The sequence below is a fragment of the Oncorhynchus nerka genome, linkage group LG26 (assembly GCF_034236695.1).
Source record: "Oncorhynchus nerka isolate Pitt River linkage group LG26, Oner_Uvic_2.0, whole genome shotgun sequence".
NCBI classification, from domain to species: Eukaryota; Metazoa; Chordata; class Actinopteri; order Salmoniformes; family Salmonidae; genus Oncorhynchus; species Oncorhynchus nerka.
The window spans coordinates 27,370,017-27,389,376 of NC_088421.1; the positions used below are offsets into that span (position 1 = coordinate 27,370,017).

General features: G+C 47.5%; 2 protein-coding genes across 2 annotated transcripts in view; both read right to left on the reverse strand.

Moving 5' to 3' along the window:
* The window catches only part of LOC115127199 (voltage-dependent P/Q-type calcium channel subunit alpha-1A-like), a 119,000-nt gene extending 102,251 nt beyond the window's left edge, over positions 1-16,749 (reverse strand). Inside the window, exons 1-7 of the mRNA XM_065010342.1 lie at positions 16,115-16,749; positions 15,563-15,930; positions 15,201-15,336; positions 14,885-15,014; positions 14,495-14,554; positions 14,229-14,335; positions 4,439-4,538 (exon numbers count right to left, since the gene is read on the reverse strand). Of these exons, the coding sequence (XP_064866414.1) occupies positions 4,439-4,538; positions 14,229-14,335; positions 14,495-14,554; positions 14,885-15,014; positions 15,201-15,336; positions 15,563-15,930; positions 16,115-16,725 (1,512 nt within the window). The 5' untranslated portion in view covers positions 16,726-16,749. The remainder of the gene's footprint in view (positions 1-4,438; positions 4,539-14,228; positions 14,336-14,494; positions 14,555-14,884; positions 15,015-15,200; positions 15,337-15,562; positions 15,931-16,114) is intronic.
* Positions 16,750-17,106: 357 nt separating this feature from the next.
* The window catches only part of LOC115125699 (voltage-dependent P/Q-type calcium channel subunit alpha-1A-like), a 71,978-nt gene continuing 69,724 nt past the window's right edge, over positions 17,107-19,360 (reverse strand). The window contains exons 18-19 of the mRNA XM_065010946.1: positions 17,560-17,695; positions 17,107-17,118 (exon numbers count right to left, since the gene is read on the reverse strand). Coding sequence (XP_064867018.1) covers positions 17,107-17,118; positions 17,560-17,695 — 148 coding nt within the window. The remainder of the gene's footprint in view (positions 17,119-17,559; positions 17,696-19,360) is intronic.

The window sequence follows — 19,360 nt, forward strand, 5'->3', positions numbered from 1 at the left end:
GATACACAACAACACAGTCAGACACAGCCTGGAGACACAGAGATACACAACAACACAGTCAAACAAAGCCTGGAGACACAGAGATACACAACAACACAATCAAACACAGCCTGGAGACACAGAGATACACAACAACACAGTCAAACACAGCCTGGAGACACAGAGATACACAACAACACAGTCAGACACAGCCTGGAGACACAGAGATACACAGCCTGGAGACACAGAGATACACAACAACACAGTCAAACACAGCCTGGAGACACAGAGATACACAACAACACAGTCAGACACAGCCTGGAGACACAGAGATACACAACAACACAGTCAAACACAGCCTGGAGACACAGAGATACACAACAACACAGTCAAACACAGCCTGGAGACACAGAGATACACAACAACACAGTCAGACACAGCCTGGAGACACAGAGATACACAATCAAACACAGCCTGGAGACACAGAGATACACAACAACACAGTCAGACACAGCCTGGAGACACAGAGATACACAGAAACACAGATACACAACAACACAGTCAGACACAGCCTGGAGACACAGAGATACACAACAACACAGTCAAACACAGCCTGGAGACACAGAGATACACAACAACACAGTCAGACACAGCCTGGAGACACAGAGATACACAACAACACAGTCAAACACAGCCTGGAGACACAGAGATACACAACAACACATTCAAACACAGCCTGGAGACACAGAGATACACAACAACACAGTCAGACACAGCCTGGAGACACAGAGATACACAATCAAACACAGCCTGGAGACACAGAGATACACAACAACACAGTCAGACACAGCCTGGAGACACAGAGATACACAGTCAAACACAGCCTGGAGACACAGAGATACACAACAACACAGTCAGACACAGCCTGGAGACACAGAGATACACACAGACACAGCCTGGAGACACAGAGATACACAACAACACAGTCAGACACAGCCTGGAGACACAGAGATACACAACAACACAGTCAAACACAGCCTGGAGACACAGAGATACACAACAACACAGTCAGACACAGCCTGGAGACACAGAGATACACAACAACACAGTCAAACACAGCCTGGAGACACAGAGATACACAATCAAACACAGCCTGGAGACACAGAGATACACAACAACACAGTCAGACACAGCCTGGAGACACAGAGATACACAACAACACAATCAAACACAGCCTGGAGACACAGAGATACACAACAACACAGTCAAACACAGCCTGGAGACACAGAGATACACAACAACACAGTCAGACACAGCCTGGAGACACAGAGATACACAACAACACAGTCAGACACAGCCTGGAGACACAGAGATACACAACAACACAGTCAAACACAGCCTGGAGACACAGAGATACACAACAACACAGTCATACACAGCCTGGAGACACAGAGATACACAACAACACAGTCAAACACAGCCTGGAGACACAGAGATCACAACAACACAGCAAACTGGAGACACAGAGATACACAACAACACAGTCAGACACAGCCTGGAGACACAGAGATACACAACAACACAGTCAAACACAGCCTGGAGACACAGAGATACACAACAACACAATCAGACACAGCCTGGAGACACAGAGATACACAACAACACAGTCAAACACAGCCTGGAGTCAGAGATACACAACAACACAGTCAGACACAGCCTGGAGACACAGAGATACACAACAACACAGTCAAACACAGCCTGGAGACACAGAGATACACAATCAAACACAGCCTGGAGACAGATGCCTGGAGACACAGAGATACACAACACAGTCAAACACAGCCTGGAGACACAGAGATACACAACAACACAATCAAACACAGCCTGGAGACACAGAGATACACAACAACACAGTCAACACAGCCTGGAGACACAGAGATACACAACAACACAGTCAGACACAGCCTGGAGACACAGAGATACACAACAACACAGTCAAACACAGCCTGGAGACACAGAGATACACAACAACACAGTCAGACACAGCCTGAGACACAGAGACAACAACACAGTCAGACACAGCCTGGAGACACAGAGATACACAACAACACAGTCAAACACAGCCTGGAGACACAGAGATACACAACAACACAGTCAAACACAGCCTGGAGACACAGAGATACACAACAACACAGTCAGACACAGCCTGGAGACACAGAGATACACAATCAAACACAGCCTGGAGACACAGAGATCACAACAACACAGACACAGCCTGGAGACACAGAGATACACAGAGATGGACACAGACAACAACACAGTCAGACACAGCCTGGAGACACAGAGATACACAACAACACAGTCAGACACAGCCTGGAGACACAGAGATACACAACAACACAGTCAAACACAGCCTGGAGACACAGCCTGGCCTGGAGACACAGAGATACACAACAACACAGTCAGACACAGCCTGGAGACACAGAGATACACAACAACACAGTCAAACACAGCCTGGAGACACAGAGATACACAACAACACAGTCAAACACAGCCTGGAGACACAGAGATACACAACAATCAACACAGCCTGGAGACACAGAGATACAGACAGTCAAACACAGTCAGACACAGCCTGGAGACACAGAGATACACAACAACACAGTCAGACACAGCCTGGAGACACAGAGATACACAACAACACAGTCAGACACAGCCTGGAGACACAGAGATACACAACAACACAGTCAAACACAGCCTGGAGACACAGAGATACACAACAACACAGTCAGACACAGCCTGGAGACACAGAGATACACAACAACACAGTCAGACACAGCCTGGAGACACAGAGATACACAACAACACAGTCAGACACAGCCTGGAGACACAGAGATACACAACAACACAGTCAGAATGGAGACACAGATACACAGTCAAACACAGCCTGGAGACACAGAGATACACAACAACACAGACACAGAGATCAACACAGCCTGGAGACACAGAGATACACAACAACACAATCAGACACAGCCTGGAGACCCAGAGATACACAACAACACAGTCAGACACAGCCTGGAGACACAGAGATACACAACAACACAGTGAAACACAGCCTGGAGACACAGAGATACACAATCAAACACAGCCTGGAGATACAGAGATACACAACAACACAGTCAGACACAGCCTGGAGACACAGAGATACACAACAACACAGTCAGACACACAGTCCTGGAGACACAGAGCTACACAACAACACAGTCCTGGAGACACAGAGATACACAACAACACAGTCAAACACAGCCTGGAGACAGAGATACACAACAACACAGAGATACACAATCAAACACAGCCTGGAGACACAGAGATACACAACAACACAGTCAGACACAGCCTGGAGACACAGAGATACACAACAACACAGTCAGAAACAGCCTGGAGACACAGAGATACACAACAACACAGTCAGACACAGCCTGGAGACACAGAGATACACAACAACACAGTCAAACACAGCCTGGAGACACAGAGATACACAACAACACAGTCAGACACAGCCTGGAGACACAGAGATACACAACAACACAGTCAAACACAGCCTGGAGACACAGAGATACACAATCAAACACAGCCTGGAGACACAGAGATACACAACAACACAGTCAGACACAGCCTGGAGACACAGAGATACACAACAACACAATCAAACACAGCCTGGAGACACAGAGATACACAACAACACAGTCAAACACAGCCTGGAGACACAGAGATACACAACAACACAGTCAGACACAGCCTGGAGACACAGAGATACACAACAACACAGTCAGACACAGCCTGGAGACACAGAGATACACAACAACACAGTCAGACACAGCCTGGAGACCCAGAGATACACAACAACACAGTCAGACACAGCCTGGAGACACAGAGATACACAACAACACGGTCAAACACAGCCTGGAGACACAGAGATACACAACAACACAGTCAGACACAGCCTGGAGACACAGAGATACACAACAACACAATCAGACACAGCCTGGAGACACAGAGATACACAACAACACGGTCAGACACAGCCTGGAGACACAGAGATACACAACAACACGGTCAGACACAGCCTGGAGACACAGAGATACACAACAACACGGTCAGACACAGCCTGGAGACACAGAGATACACAACAACACAGTCAGACACAGCCTGGAGACACTGAGATACACAGTCAAACAAAGGCACACAGCCTGGAGACACAGAGATACACAGTCAAACAAAGGCACACAGCCCATCTGTACGCGACTGGGGCAGATTTAAATAGAGGTTGACGATGAGACAAATAAGAGGTCCAACAGCCTGGACACTGTAAGGTCCTACCTGGGAGAAATGTTTATCAGAATGGTGGATGTGGTTGTTAACAGACAGTAATAAACGTGGTGAGAGTTGAACGTACCTTGAGCTTTGGAAGACGCTTGATAGTCTTCAGAGGTCGCAACACTCTCAGAACCCTCAGAGACTTGATTGTGCTGATGTCTTTCCCCTTACTGCTTCCCCTGATTCACACACACGCGCGAGCACACACACACACACACACACATGCACAGACACACACACACACACACACACACACAAACAGTCAGAGAGGGAGGGGGCGGCACATGGAGGAAGCTGGCGTAGCCCCTCTTGGTTCAAATAGAAGAGAGAAGAAGTAGTAGGAGAGCATTCCTAGAAGGTAGCTGCTGAGTTCGCTCACTGACAGGAACTCAGACAGGGTTAGTTGACAAAGCATGCTGTATTATGACAGACTACTTCTACAATGTTAAGTCGCACTGTACTTTCAGCTTTCTGTATGCTGTTACATGCTATATAAAGATGGATTGTTCCATTCAAACTACTCTCAACAACTCCAGCACTGTGCAATGCATCATCCAACACTAAGCAAGGTGGCTGAACCCACGGACACATGCACTGAAAGACTGAAACAGTGCAGTCTACTCATGCTGCTTTGAAACCTATAGCTTCCCATGCTGTATTGAAAGCTTGTTCTCCATTGATAGCTCGAGGAATGGGGAACTTTTCTACACAGAGACACTAGCTTTACCATTCCCCTCCCGGAGCTGGTTTCATAGCATAGCCCAAACAGCATGACATTGTGTCTTGGTCTTTGGCAAAGACAAACATATTGTGCAGGCATTTCTGGCCTGAAATGCCAAGCCAAACCTCTTTCTTTTTTTTAGAGGGGAGACTGTGGACATACTAACATGTGTGGGAGTGGACAGGATTCTCTCTGAGTATCTGGTCATAGCACCTGGTTGGTGGAGGTAACCCTGTCCCAATTGCACATAAGATCTGAATGAATAACTAACTAACTGGCTAGATAACTAGGTGACTAGCTGAGAAACTAACAAACTAACTAACTTGCATCTCAGTGAGAAATGACTCCAGGTTTCTCCCTGGGTCTTCCCTACCCAGCCTCAGGGGGTAAAAGGTAAGCTGTGACCTCTCCAAGGTCAGGCTGACTGTGTGTGTGTGTGTGTGTGTGTGTGTGTGTGTGTGTGTGTGTGTGTGTGTGTGTGTGTGTGTGTGTGTGTGTGTGTGTGTGTGTGTGTTTACACATCTGTCTCTGCACGTGTGTAGGTATGTGTGTGTGTTTACAAAATCTGCCTGCGATAGCGTGTGTGTGAGTGTTTGTTTGCATGGATGCGTATGTGTATGCCTGATCTCCATGAACAGTATTTCCTAGGACTCACTGCCTCTCTCCGTTGTCTCCATCTGCTCTCTAGCTCCAGCATGACCAGCCCCCAGTACCTGTTGCTATTACTGCTGCTGTATCTATCACACTTCCCCCTTCTTTTCACTTGATTCACTTGGTTCACCTATTACTCTGCGTCCTCTGCTGTCTTTATTCTCATTGTCTGTTCTGAGTCACTTTATTTGCTTTAGACTTAGTTCAGACTCACACATGAACGATTCACATTTGATTTATGTTGAATTCACTTGAGTCGTATGTTAGTCAGAGCTGTTCCACAGAGAGAGCAGGGTGAACGACAGAGAGAGAGAGAAAGAGAGAGATAAAGACACTTGGGCGACAGTGAGAGAGAAAGAGATAAAGACACGTGGGCGACAGTGAGGACGGACAGATTTAAAAAAGAAAGAGAGGAAAGCCGTGTGATCGGAAGGACAAGCAGTCAGAGTGCAGCAGAAGAGAAAGAGAGGAAAGCCATGTGATCGGAAGGACAAGCAGTCAGAGTGCAGCAGAAGAGAAAGAGAGAGAACACAACTTTACCCGCTACTGCTCCTGTTGGTCCGGAACGGAGAGATCAGAGAGGGTCAGAGACAGAGAGACAGAGAGACAGAGGAGAGAGAGAGAGAGAGAGAGAGAGAGAGAGAGAGAGGAGAGAGAGAGAGAGAGAGAGAGGAGAGAGAGAGAGACAGGGTCAGAGACAGAGGAGAGAGACAGAGAGAGAGGGGAGAGAGAGAGAGAGAGAGAGAGAGAGAGAGAGAGAGAGAGAGAGACAGGGTCAGAGACAGAGAGACAGAGGAGAGAGAGAGAGAGAGAGGGGTCAGATACAGAGGAGAGAGACAGAGGAGAGAGAGAGAGACAGAGGAGAGAGAGAGAGAGGTAGGAAAAGAAAGAGACAGAGTAGGAGAGAAAACGGGACAAAGGGAAAAGGACGGGTTTGAAGGAGGAAAAACATCCATATGAGAGACAGAGAAACAGAAAAAAAGAGTGCAAGGCCTGCGTTTTGTTAGATCCCTCCCCTCTCACATACACACATATCTTCAACCTCCCCAACATACACACTCCTAGCTACCTGTCTGTTTGTCTGTCATATCTTCAACCTCCATGACATACACACTCCTAGCTACCTGTCTGTTTGTCTGTCATATCTTCAACCTCCATGACATACACACTCCTAGCTAACTGTCTGTTTGTCTGGCATGGGAAGTTATATAATTCAATGCTAGTTTCGTGAGTAAACAATCTACGCCCTTATTGAAGCCCATTATCACACACACACGCATGCAAGCACACACAAACACACACACACACACACACACACACACACACACACACACACACACACACACACACACACACACACACACACACAGAGAGAGAGAACTCATAACTGGGACACAGCACCAAACTAGTGCCACCATTAACGCTTAACATCAATGATGCTTTAACAATTCCATAGGATCAACTGAGGGGAACATCCATGTTAGTAACCATAGTAACCAATATCAAACCACTTCCCTTTCAGTCATCTGATTGGTCCACTAGTGTAGGCTTGTACCAGTTTCGGCCATTCAGTATCCTGCCTTGGGAAGGGCATTATGTTCAGGCACAGCGGTTCTTCTATTTATTTGAGAGGTATGCAGGATGACGGCACGAGCCCAGATACCACCGATCATCAGGCCAGACAGTGGATGCCAGAGTAATTAGATCAAAGTGGTGATACAGATCTCCAATGGGAGTATTAGTTCTATCTGCAATGCTGCTTGATTTCGACCAATTGAATAAGGGCACTATCTTTATCTGTTACAGTCTGCTTTGGCCCTGTGAGTTTCACTGTTATCTGACTGATCTATCAGCATCTCTGTCTGTCTCTCTGACTTCTCTTTCAGAGTCTGTCTGTCTGTCTGTCTTGCTGTCTCTCTGACTTCTCTTTCAGAGTCTCTGTCTCTCTGACTTCTCTTTCAGAGTCTCTGTCTCTCTGACTAATCTATCAGAGTATCAGTCTATCTGACTAATCTATCAGTCTCTGTCTATCTGACTGATCTATCAGAGTCTATGTCTCTGACTAATCTATCAGTCTCTGTCTATCTGACTAATCTATCAGAGTCTATGTCTCTGACTAATCTATCAGTCTCTGTCTATCTGACTAATCTATCAGAGTCTCTGTCTATCTGACTAATCTATCAGAGTATCAGTCTATCTGACTAATCTATCAGAGTATCAGTCTATCTGACTAATCTATCAGAGTATCAGTCTATCTGACTAATCTATCAGAGTATCAGTCTATCTGACTAATCTATCAGAGTATCAGTCTCTGTCTATCTGACTAATCTATCAGAGTCTCTGTCTATCTGACTAATCTATCAGAGTATCAGTCTATCTGACTGATCTATCAGAGTATCAGTCTCTGTCTATCTGACTAATCTATCAGAGTATCAGTCTATCTGACTGATCTATCAGAGTATCAGTCTATCTGACTAATCTATCAGAGTATCAGTCTATCTGACTAATCTATCAGAGTATCAGTCTATCTGACTAATCTATCAGTCTCTGTCTATCTGACTAATCTATCAGAGTATCAGTCTATCTGACTAATCTATCAGAGTATCAGTCTACCTGACTGATCTATCAGAGTATCAGTCTATCTGACTAATCTATCAGTCTCTGAGTCTATCTGACTAATCTATCAGAGTATCAGTCTATCTGACTAATCTATCAGAGTATCAGTCTATCTGACTGATCTATCAGAGTCTATGTCTCTGACTAATCTATCAGTCTCTGTCTCTGACTAATCTATCAGTCTCTGTCTCTGACTAATCTATCAGTCTCTGTCTCTGACTAATCTATCAGTCTCTGTCTATCTGACTGATCTATCAGAGTCTCTGTCTCTGACTAATCTATCAGTCTCTGTCTATCTGACTGATCTATCAGAGTATCAGTCTATCTGACTGATCTATCAGAGTCTATGTCTCTGACTAATCTATCAGTCTCTGTCTCTGACTAATCTATCAGAGTCTCTGTCTCTGACTAATCTATCAGAGTCTCTGTCTCTGACTAATCTATCAGAGTCTCTGTCTCTGACTAATCTATCAGTCTCTGTCTCTCAGACTAATTTATCAGTCTCTGTCTCTCAGACTAATCTATCAGTCTCTGTCTCTCAGACTAATCTATCAGTCTCTGTCTCTCAGACTAATCTATCAGTCTATGTCTCTGACTAATCTATCAGTCTCTGTCTATCTGACTAATCTATCAGTCTCTGTCTATCTGACTAATCTATCAGAGTCTCTGTCTCTCTGACTAATCAGTCAGTCAGTCAGTCAGTCAGTCAGTCAGTCAGTCAGTCAGTCAGTCAGTCAGTCAGTCAGTCAGTCAGTCAGTCAGTCAGTCAGTCAGTCAGTCAGTCTGTCTGTCTGTCTGTCTGTCTGTCTGTCTGTCTGTCTGTCTGGACCTTTGTCAAACATTCCATTATACCTTAAGACTAAAAACGCAGGCCTAACACAGAAAGTGAAACACATGAACATACATATACACTCAGATAAACACATATATACAGTATGCAACACATACATACAGAAATATACACATATATATAGATGAAACACACATATATACATACAGAAAGACACATATATACATGAAATACTCAAACACACACACACACACACACACACACACACACACACACACACACACACACACACACACACTTGACAGTGACACACACATACACACATAGCATGGCAGGATCAGGAGTCAGTCCCACAGACAGGGGGTGCCACTGCCACCCTGGAGCACCGGCCACTCAGAGAAAGAGTATGAAGTTGTCCTCGAAAACTGATCTAGGATCATATTTGTTTTTATCAGCCTAACGGGCAAGGTTAGGATTTGTGGGAGGACAATCTGGTCTTAGATCTGCGGTTTGCAACTTCTACCTTGAGCGTCCAAATATTCCTACAAATCATCCTTTCCTTCATCTCCTTCACATGACTGCAGATGTGAAATGATTGGATAGGCAATTGTAATGATGCTAATGCTAGCTGGGCAATGCTAACATTCTATGAACCTATCCAGTTGGAGATCAGGAAAACGGAGTGAGGAGGAGAAGGAGGAATGTAAAAGGGATTGGTGAACAGTTTGTTTCTCTCCACAGGAGCAGAGTAAAGGAGTGAGGGATGGAGTGAGGGATGGAGGGAGGGAGGGAGGGAGGGGGAAGGAAGGAGGGAGTATTCTGCAGGCACATCCAGGTATCTTTTTCTATCTTTCTCCCTTAAAGGAGAAGAAAACTTGCATGCCCACTGTAACGGTAATCTGTAGCCCCACTCTTTGGAGGGGAAGCAAAGGGTTAAGCATTGGGGAGCTAGTGTTAGGGCCTAGGGAGTAAGGGTGGAGGAAAGGGACCTTCCCTGAGGAGGTATAAGACATGCTTGGGAAGATAAAGCGGAGTGATTTCTGTTTGCGAAACACGCAACACCCCTATCAGCTAATGAATGATCATATACTCTGAGCTATGATAGGTTCTTCATATGCATTACAGAAATGACTGTTAGTTATAGCCATTCCCATTCTTAGATGCATGTATATGGACCTCAAGTATGTATGCATGCTTATGTGCACATCATCCTCATACCCGTGCTTTCCTCTAGGGTTGGGCTTTCCTTTCCATTTTGATTCAGTCAATTCAGATGATCTGTTGAAATGGAATGAATGGTTTTGAAAATATCCCAGTATTTTCTTTGAAGGGGTTCAACATTTCAAATTCAATTCCTGAATTGAGTGAATCAAAATGCCCTGGTCGCCATGTTTTTCCATTGTTCAATGATCCACCTGTATAAGGGGACTGGGTTAGCGTGGAAAGACTCACATCACTACTGTCAGAATAACTCATGCACTATGTGTTCAGGTAGCATGTACAATAATCAACTAACAAGCCTTAACCAAATACTTCATATCATGCAACTATGTATAAATTCATTGTAAAATCAACCAGCCTAGAGAAATCTTGGACACCATTTCAGGCGCCACGGTATACGATAAGAGGTCTGGATCATGAAAAAGCTCATAATTCTAGCACAGTCCAAAAATAACCATTTTAAGCCTACCCAAATTTCAGCATCACACCCAACCCAACCATTCCCTTTAGTCTGTTGATCTATCCTGTGTCGGTCCAGGTAGTCACATTAAGACTCAGCATCTCTTTTCAAGAGGGTCAATGTATCAATGTACTATTCCAAGAACTACACCTCTCTTCACTCAACCCCACCTGCTCCCACCCCCACTCCAGCCCTAACACCCTTGTCTCAACCTTAACCCTCTTCTTTTTTACCCCATCCTGATCCCAGCTACAAGCCCAGCACTTGTCTTTCCCCACACCCTCAGCTCCCGTTCCATTTAGCCTTAGACCCAACACTTCTCTTTCCCCAGACCCCCAACTCCCGTTCCATTTAGCCTTAGACCCAGAACTTCTCTTTCCCCAGACCCCCAGCTCCCGTTCCATTTAGCCTTAGACCCAGAACTTCTCTTTCCCCAGACCCCCAGCTCCCGTTCCATTTAGCCTTAGACCCAACACTTCTCTTTCCCCAGACCCCCAGCTCCCGTTCCATTTAGCCTTAGACCCAGCACTTGTCTTTCCCCAGACCCCCAGCTCCTGTTCCATTTAGCCTTAGACCCAGCACTTCTCTTTCCCCAGACCCCCAGCTCACGTTCCATTTAGCCTTAGACCCAGCACTTCTCTTTCCCCAGACCCCCAGCTCCCGTTCCATTTAGCCTTAGACCCAACACTTCTCTTTCCCCAGACCCCCAGCTCCCGTTCCATTTAGCCTTAGACCCAGAACTTCTCTTTCCCCAGACCCCCAACTCCCGTTCCATTTAGCCTTAGACCCAACACTTCTCTTTCCCCAGACCCCCAGCTCCCGTTCCATTTAGCCTTAGACCCAGAACTTCTCTTTCCCCAGACCCCCAACTCCCGTTCCATTTAGCCTTAGACCCAGAACTTCTCTTTCCCCAGACCCCCAGCTCCCGTTCCATTTAGCCTTAGACCCAGAACTTCCCCCATCCTAAACCTTTATTTCATTAAAGCACCCTTCTTCATCCCACACCAAGCTCCAGCCCCAGAGATAGTACCAGCTTCATCACCAGCCATAGCACCTGTCCCACTCCCAGCCCAAGCTCAGGCAGTGGCGTGCAGAAGAAGGAAGCTGAAATACCTGCTCCGTAGGAGGGGTGGAGGAGGGGTGCGGCTCAGGCCCCTCAGCTCCAGAACCGCCCGGGACACTAAAGGGTTACAGGTGCCTGGGGTGGTCCTCACACCCACAGGAGATAAGGGGGAGGAGAGGAGCGAGAGAGGGGGGCATAGTGGACGTTGGGAGAGAAAGGGTGGAGGGGGATAGTGTTGGACCGCAGGGGGGAGAAGTAGAAACGAGGAGCGAGGGAGGCAGGTGAGATGGGGAGCGGGATAAAGGACAGGAGGAGAGGAAAGGGGTTGACTCTGGCCAACGATGATTGAAAGGGGCATTGGGGAAATGGTAGTGCCAGTAGCCTGGGGAGTTGGATGCTATGGGAAGGTTGTGGGAAGGTTGTTAATCGAGTGAGACAGAGCAAGACAGAGGAGCAAAGACTGAGACAGAGTGAGACAGGAGAGAGAGAGAGCGTGGGAGTGTGAACATGAGACAGAACAAGACAGAGGAACTAAGACTGAGACAGAGTGAGACAGGAGAGAGAGAGCGTGGGAGTGTGAACATGAGACAGAACAAGACAGAGGAACTAAGACTGAGACAGAGTGAGACAGGAGAGAGAGAGAGCGTGGGAGTGTGAACATGAGACAGAACAAGACAGAGGAACTAAGACTGAGACAGAGTGAGACAGGAGAGAGAGAGAGCGTGGGAGTGTGAACATGAGACAGAACAAGACAGAGGAACTAAGACTGAGACAGAGTGAGACAGGAGAGAGAGAGAGCGTGGGAGTGTGAACATGAGACAGAACAAGACAGAGGAACTAAGACTGAGACAGAGTGAGACAGGAGAGAGAGAGAGCGTGGGAGTGTGAACATGAGACAGAACAAGACAGAGGAACTAAGACTGAGACAGAGTGAGACAGGAGAGAGAGAGAGCGTGGGAGTGTGAACATGAGACAGAACAAGACAGAGGAACTAAGACTGAGACAGAGTGAGACAGGAGAGAGAGAGAGCGTGGGAGTGTGAACATGAGACAGAACAAGACAGAGGAACTAAGACTGAGACAGAGTGAGACAGGAGAGAGAGAGAGCGTGGGAGTGTGAACATGAGACAGAACAAGACAGAGGAACTAAGACTGAGACAGAGTGAGAGAGAGAGCGTGGGAGTGTGAACATGAGACAGAACAAGAAAGAGGAACTAAGACTGAGACAGAGTGAGACAGGAGAGAGAGAGAGCGTGGGAGTGTGAACATGAGACAGAACAAGACAGAGGAACTAAGACTGAGACAGAGTGAGACAGGAGAGAGAGTGACAGAAGAGATAGTGACAGAAGAGAGAGAGTGACAGAAGAGAGAGTGTGACAGAAGAGAGAGCAACAGAAGAGAGAGTGACAGAAGAGATAGTGACAGAAGAGAGAGAGTGACAGAAGAGAGAGTGTGACAGAAGAGAGAGCAACAGAAGAGAGAGCGACAGAAGAGAGAGTGACAGAAGAGATAGTGACAGAAGAGATAGTGACAGAAGAGAGAGTGACAGAAGAGAGAGCGACAGAATAGAGAGCAACAGAAGAGAGAGCGACAGAAGAGAGAGTGACAGAAGAGATAGTGACAGAAGAGATAGTGACAGAAGAGATAGTGACAGAAGAGAGAGAGTGACAGAAGAGAGAGCGACAGAAGAGAGAGCGACAGAAGAGAGAGCGACAGAAGAGAGAGCGACAGAAGAGAGAGCGACAGAAGAGAGAGCGACAGAAGAGATAGTGACAGAAGAGATAGTGACAGAAGAGAGAGTAACAGAAGAGAGAGCGATAGAGGAGAGCGACAGAAGAGATAGTGACAGAAGAGAGAGCGACAGAAGAGAGAGCAACAGAAGAGAGAGCGACAGAAGAGAGAGTGACAGAAGAGATAGTGACAGAAGAGATAGTGACAGAAGAGAGAGAGTGACAGAAGAGAGAGAGTGACAGAAGAGAGAGCGACAGAAGAGAGAGCGACAGAAGAGAGAGAGTGACAGAAGAGAGAGCGACAGAAGAGAGAGCGACAGAAGAGAGAGCAACAGAAGAGAAGGCAACAGAAGAGAGAGCGATAGAGGAGAGAGCGACAGAAGAGAGAGCGATAGAGGAGAGAGAGAGCGAGTGGGGCTTTGCTCCAGGGCGCTTGTGAGGCTGTCTGCGCAGTGACGTTGTGACCCCTTGCAAGGACAGCAGAGAGAGGGGGCAGAGAGGAGAGGAGAGAGAGGGGAAGATGGGGGAGAGGAGGAGATGGGGCAGCAGGCAGGACAAGAGAGAGAGAAAGAGAGAGAGTTGGGGGAGAGGAGATGACGGGACAGGAGGGTAACTTACGTGAAGGCGAAGGCCACCAGAGCACCACTAACCACTATAAAGTCCAGGATGTTCCACAGGTCACGGAAATAGGAGCCCTGGTGCAACACCAGGCCCAGATCTACCATCTGAGAGAGAGGTGTGGGGGGATGGAGAGAAAGTGAGAGAGAGAGTGGGGGGGGGGGCGTTAGAGTGAGGGCGACAGAGAGAGTGGATATGTTTTGTTATTGATTGTTTCACGTCAAAAAATTACAAGTATAGCTAGAGTGAAATAGATTCAGAATTACCTTAATCAACATCTCAAAAGTGAACACTCCCGTAAACACATAGTCAAAGTAGCGCAGAACCTGCATAAAGGGAGAGAACACAGAGTTAGCAGACGTAAAGTAGAAGCTCGCTAATAGTTCAGTTAGCATGGAGGGTAAAGTAGAAGTTAGCTTATAATAGCTAAGTTAGCATTGAGGGTAAAGTAGAAGTTAGCTATAATAGCTAGGTTAGCATGGAGGGTAAAGTAGAAGTTAGCTATAATAGCTAAGTTAGCATTGAGGGTAAAGTAGAAGTTAGCTATAATAGCTAAGTTAGCATGGAGGGTAAAGTAGAAGCTAGCTAATAGTTAAGTTAGCATGGAGAGTAAATATAAGCTAATACGGAAACAGAGCTAGCATTGAGTGTCTCACATTGTTGCGAGGTGATTCTGGCCAGACGGGGTCTTCCGCTGCCAGGGCGATACTGCTCATAGCGATGGTAGACAGGATACCAAACTCAAAGAATTTCAGAGTCACAATGTAGTGGCATAGTCTCCGGAACCTGATCACACACACAGACACACACAAGCATGCACGTACACACATGCAGACACACACAAGCATGCACGTACACACACACACACACACACATCGCAACAAACACAAAAAATGCATAATTAATATAATTAATAATTAATATACATGTGTGTGTGATTGTGTGTGTGTGTGCATGCATGTGCCCACATACGGGTTGGTGGTAGAGAGGATGAACATGGAGCTATAGGGAGGCATTGGTTTGGGTCCATCTTCATCACCCTTCTCATCATCATCATCCTCCTTATCCTCCTTCTTAGGCAGAGGCTCTGTGTTAGCATTCTTATTGACTGGAGGGATGCAAGAAAGAGAGGGAGGAGAGAGAGAGACAGAGGGGAGGGAGGGGGTGGATAGGAGAGGACAGGGAAGAATGAAGGGAAGAAAGAAGAATTCAGAAATAGCATGGCATGTGTGGCTGTTTCTCAATGTTTTGACTGAAGAAGTGACCTGATAAACCTTGGTCATACACAGTCTCCCTCCATCCCCCTCCCCTCCTCTTTCTTCCCTCTCTCTCACCCTGCAATATGGCGTTGTGGGAAGGAAACATGGGTGGTATGTCCACTGCCGTGTGGTCCGGTATCCGGGTGCTACTTCCGTATGCAGGAACCAGGCTTCCATCTAGGCCCAGGTGGGAGCTGCTGTTTGTCAGGTGAGTGTTGAGGCCTGCAGGGCCGAAGCCTGGGCCTGGGCCTGGGGTAGTGTGGTTGGCTGGGCTGGGGAGGCCCGAGGCTGGGCAGGGCTGCTGGGTGTAGCCTGGGTGTAGCTTGGGCTGGCTGGTGGCCAGTTTACTGTTCATGACATTGTCCATGTCCTCGCTGTACTGGCTGTCCTGTCTACAGAGGCTCTTCTGGATGGGCCGTGTGGTGGACAGGTTGGGACCATCCCTATAGAGGGAAAGAGAAGGAAAGAAAGGAAGAGAGGGAGAAACGAGAGAGATTGATGGAAGAGAAGGAGTAGGGAAATGTCAGAATGGTTCTGAGAACTACTGTATAAGGACACTGGTTGACAGAGGAAAGTGTGAGTGCGTATATATGTGTGTGTGTCTGTGTTTGTCAGGGTCTCCCTCACTTCCTGCGGTGTTGCCGCGTCCTCTTCCCCTCACCATCACACCCTGACTGAGTGCCATGGCGATGCCGTCTCTGCCTCCTCTCACCTCCATCACCCCCTTCTTGCTCCCCCTCGCCTTCTCCTTCTGTCACCCTGCTCTTGTGTAGCCTTTCCCCTCCTCCACCACCGCCACCTCCCCCCTCTTCGTCCTCTGGGGGCATGCGGTGCTGGCGGGGTTTCCTGTGCTCCGATGAGCCCACCTGGCCCCGTGGGTGGTGGTGCCTTCTCTGGGGCCTCTCCTCTCCACTCTGTCCCAGCATCGTTGCATCTAGGCGGGTATGGGAGGAGTGGTGGTGTTGGAGCTCCTGGTGCTCCTTGCTCTCCTTACGGCTCCTGCGGCTCTCCGTAGAGTCTGCCCGCTCGTAAGGCCTTCCAGGGCCTGAACCAGACCCGGAGCCCCCACCTCCTCCTCCCCCACCTCCTCTCTCGTGGACGTGTGTCTGCTTGCGGACCAGCTCGTCAGCGTGCTGCTGGCTGAGGCGGGGGTCAGGCTCTTTGGTGGTCTTGTTGGTGTTGTTGTTGCGGTTCTCCTGGGGGTCCACCACTAGAGGGCGGTCTGTATGGGTCTTCATGTCAGGACGGATGTGGCGGGAGTAGTTCACCTGGAAGAAAGGGGAGGGGGGAGGGAGGGAGGGAAAGGTTGGGTTGGGAGAGTTTTAAGCAGGGGACGGAAGAGGAAGGCCAGGCGGAATCAAGGAGAGGCATAATATCGTTAGCATTCCAGAGGTCATATAACCTCCTATAACGCTTATTTTTTCAAAAACTTGATTCAATTAATGGTAAAGTGACAAAGGCACCAACCAATATGTTACATTTAACTTAACCCAGACCAATAAAAACTGTTACAAACTTTCGTAATTTCTCCCCTTTCTGTGTTCCATCGCTCTCTCCACCCTTCTCCATTTCGTTTGTTGTCTCTTACTGTCTCCCTTCCTCCTTACCCACCTCCCTCCTTACCCCCCTCTCTGGGGTGGCAGGTAGCGTAGAGGTTAGAGCTTGGGACAGTAACTGAAAGGTTGCTTGTTTGAATCCCTGAGCCGGCAAGGTGGAAACATCTGCTGTTCTGCCCTTGAGCAAGGCAGTTAAAACCACAACAACTGCTCCCCTGGCACCAATGATGTGGATGACGATTAAGGCAGCCCCCTCACCTCTCTGATTCAGCTTAAATGCGGTAGACACATTTTGATTGAATGCATTCAACTGTGCAACTGACTAGGTATCCCCTTTCCATCCCTCCTCTCTCCTTCCCTTCCTTCCAGCCTTCCCCCCTCCCTCCTCTCTCCTTCCCTTCCTTCCAGCCTTCCCCCCTCCCTCCCTCTCTCCTTCCCTTCCTTCCAGCCTTCCCCCCTCCCTCTACTCTCCTTCCCTTCCTTCCAGCCTTCCCCCCTCCCTCCCTCTCTCCTTGCCTTCCAGCGGTCCTCTGGGTCCAGTTCGTTGTAGAGGGCCTCTCTGCTGGTCATTAGAGTCTGTTTCCTCAGCTCCTTGGTCCTCTGTTCCCACACGGACTTATTACCACCCTTATTGTTCTTCTGCTGCTCCTTACTACAGGGACAGAGAGGGGAAAGGATGAGAGGAGGGACAGAGAGAGGGGGACCGAGAGAGAGGTAAAGGATAGAAGAGATGAGAGAAGAGAGAAGAGAGCAGCCGAGAGAAAGAGGAGGGCGGTGAGATGGAGGAAAGGTGAGAGATGGACAGAGCGTTGGATGAAAGGGGAGAAGATCGAGGAGAAAAGAGAGGTTAAGAAATAGAGACAGAAAGCATGATGGAGAGCAGAGGAGAAGGAGGGGAGGCAGAGAGGGAGAGAAAAGAGAGGATGGGTGGGGAGGTTAAGAGAGTGTCAAATATCAGGTTAAGCAGTGGTATCTGAGTCCATTTACAAATATACAAACACACAGACATACAGAAACCTACATACACAGGTATACAGAAATATAAACACAAGCAAATACACAAACACACACTATAGAGCTCACACACACACGTGTAAAGGGTCGCCTTGCTGGACCTACAGGGCAGAAACACAGAGCTACTGAAGGAGTATGGTCGACCACAGTTTCCCAAAGCAGTGGGTAGACCAGCCCCACTTTGGGAAACCACACAGAGAGAGGCACAAGATGGATAATGATATTGAGGCAAGGTTAGAATATTACACAGTCGACCAGGAAACCAAACCCAAAAGGACCCAATGAAGGAACCAAAATGGAATCATCAACAAAAAGACTGAAAATGGAAGTTCTGAGAAAAAAGGGCAAACCTCAGATAACACTCTATTCTCCATATTTTGCACGACTCTTATGAAAGGCTCAGGTCAACAGTAGTGCACTATATGGGGAATAGGGTGCCATTTGAGATGTTGCCAACGAAAGAACCAAAATGGCACCCCGGCCCCACTAACTCCCTTTCCCAGGGACCACAGTCAACCACAGTAAAGCCACAGCCATACTGCGGGGAGCAGCCAACAGAAAATATACTCAGAATAAGCCAACTCAAAAACCAACAAAAAAGCAAAAGAGTAAAAAAATCATAATTAGGGGGAGATAATTAAAACAGGATGGTCTAAAGGAGGAGAGGAAAGGAAAAGTGGGCGAAAAGAAACAGAAGGAGTATAAATGAGTAAATACCAGTCCAGAAAGGGGTCGGAAGCGTTGTGACCTGTGCTGTTTACTTTCTCACTGAGGAGGGAAACAGTCGGTGAGTGACATGACACAGAGAACACACGCGTGCCCAATTCACACTATATGACCAACCAGAACCTAGCCAAGCAGAGCTGTACTGGGCTGACCTGGCTACGCATCCACCAGAGTGGCTGGAACCATGCTGGAAAGAACCATGTGAAAAAAAGATATATGAGCCAGTACAGTACATTCAGGGTCGGCCCTATAGTGTGAATGAGGCAACACACTCCTCAAACCTCACCAACACACACACACACACACACACACACACACACGACTTTACACTAACACCTACACACACCATTTCAACTCACACTGCTCAGACAACCATCTTGCAATGTCTCTAGTCATCTATCTCTCCATTTCTATTCTGTTCTCCTTTTCTTTCTCTTTCTATCTTCCTCTCTTTCTCTCCCCATTTTTCACCTTTCTTTCTCTTGCACAAACTTTATGTATCCCTCTAGACTTTTCTCATTCTATTTCTCTATCTCAGGATCCACATCTCTCTTCCACTACACAGGCGTCCATATCT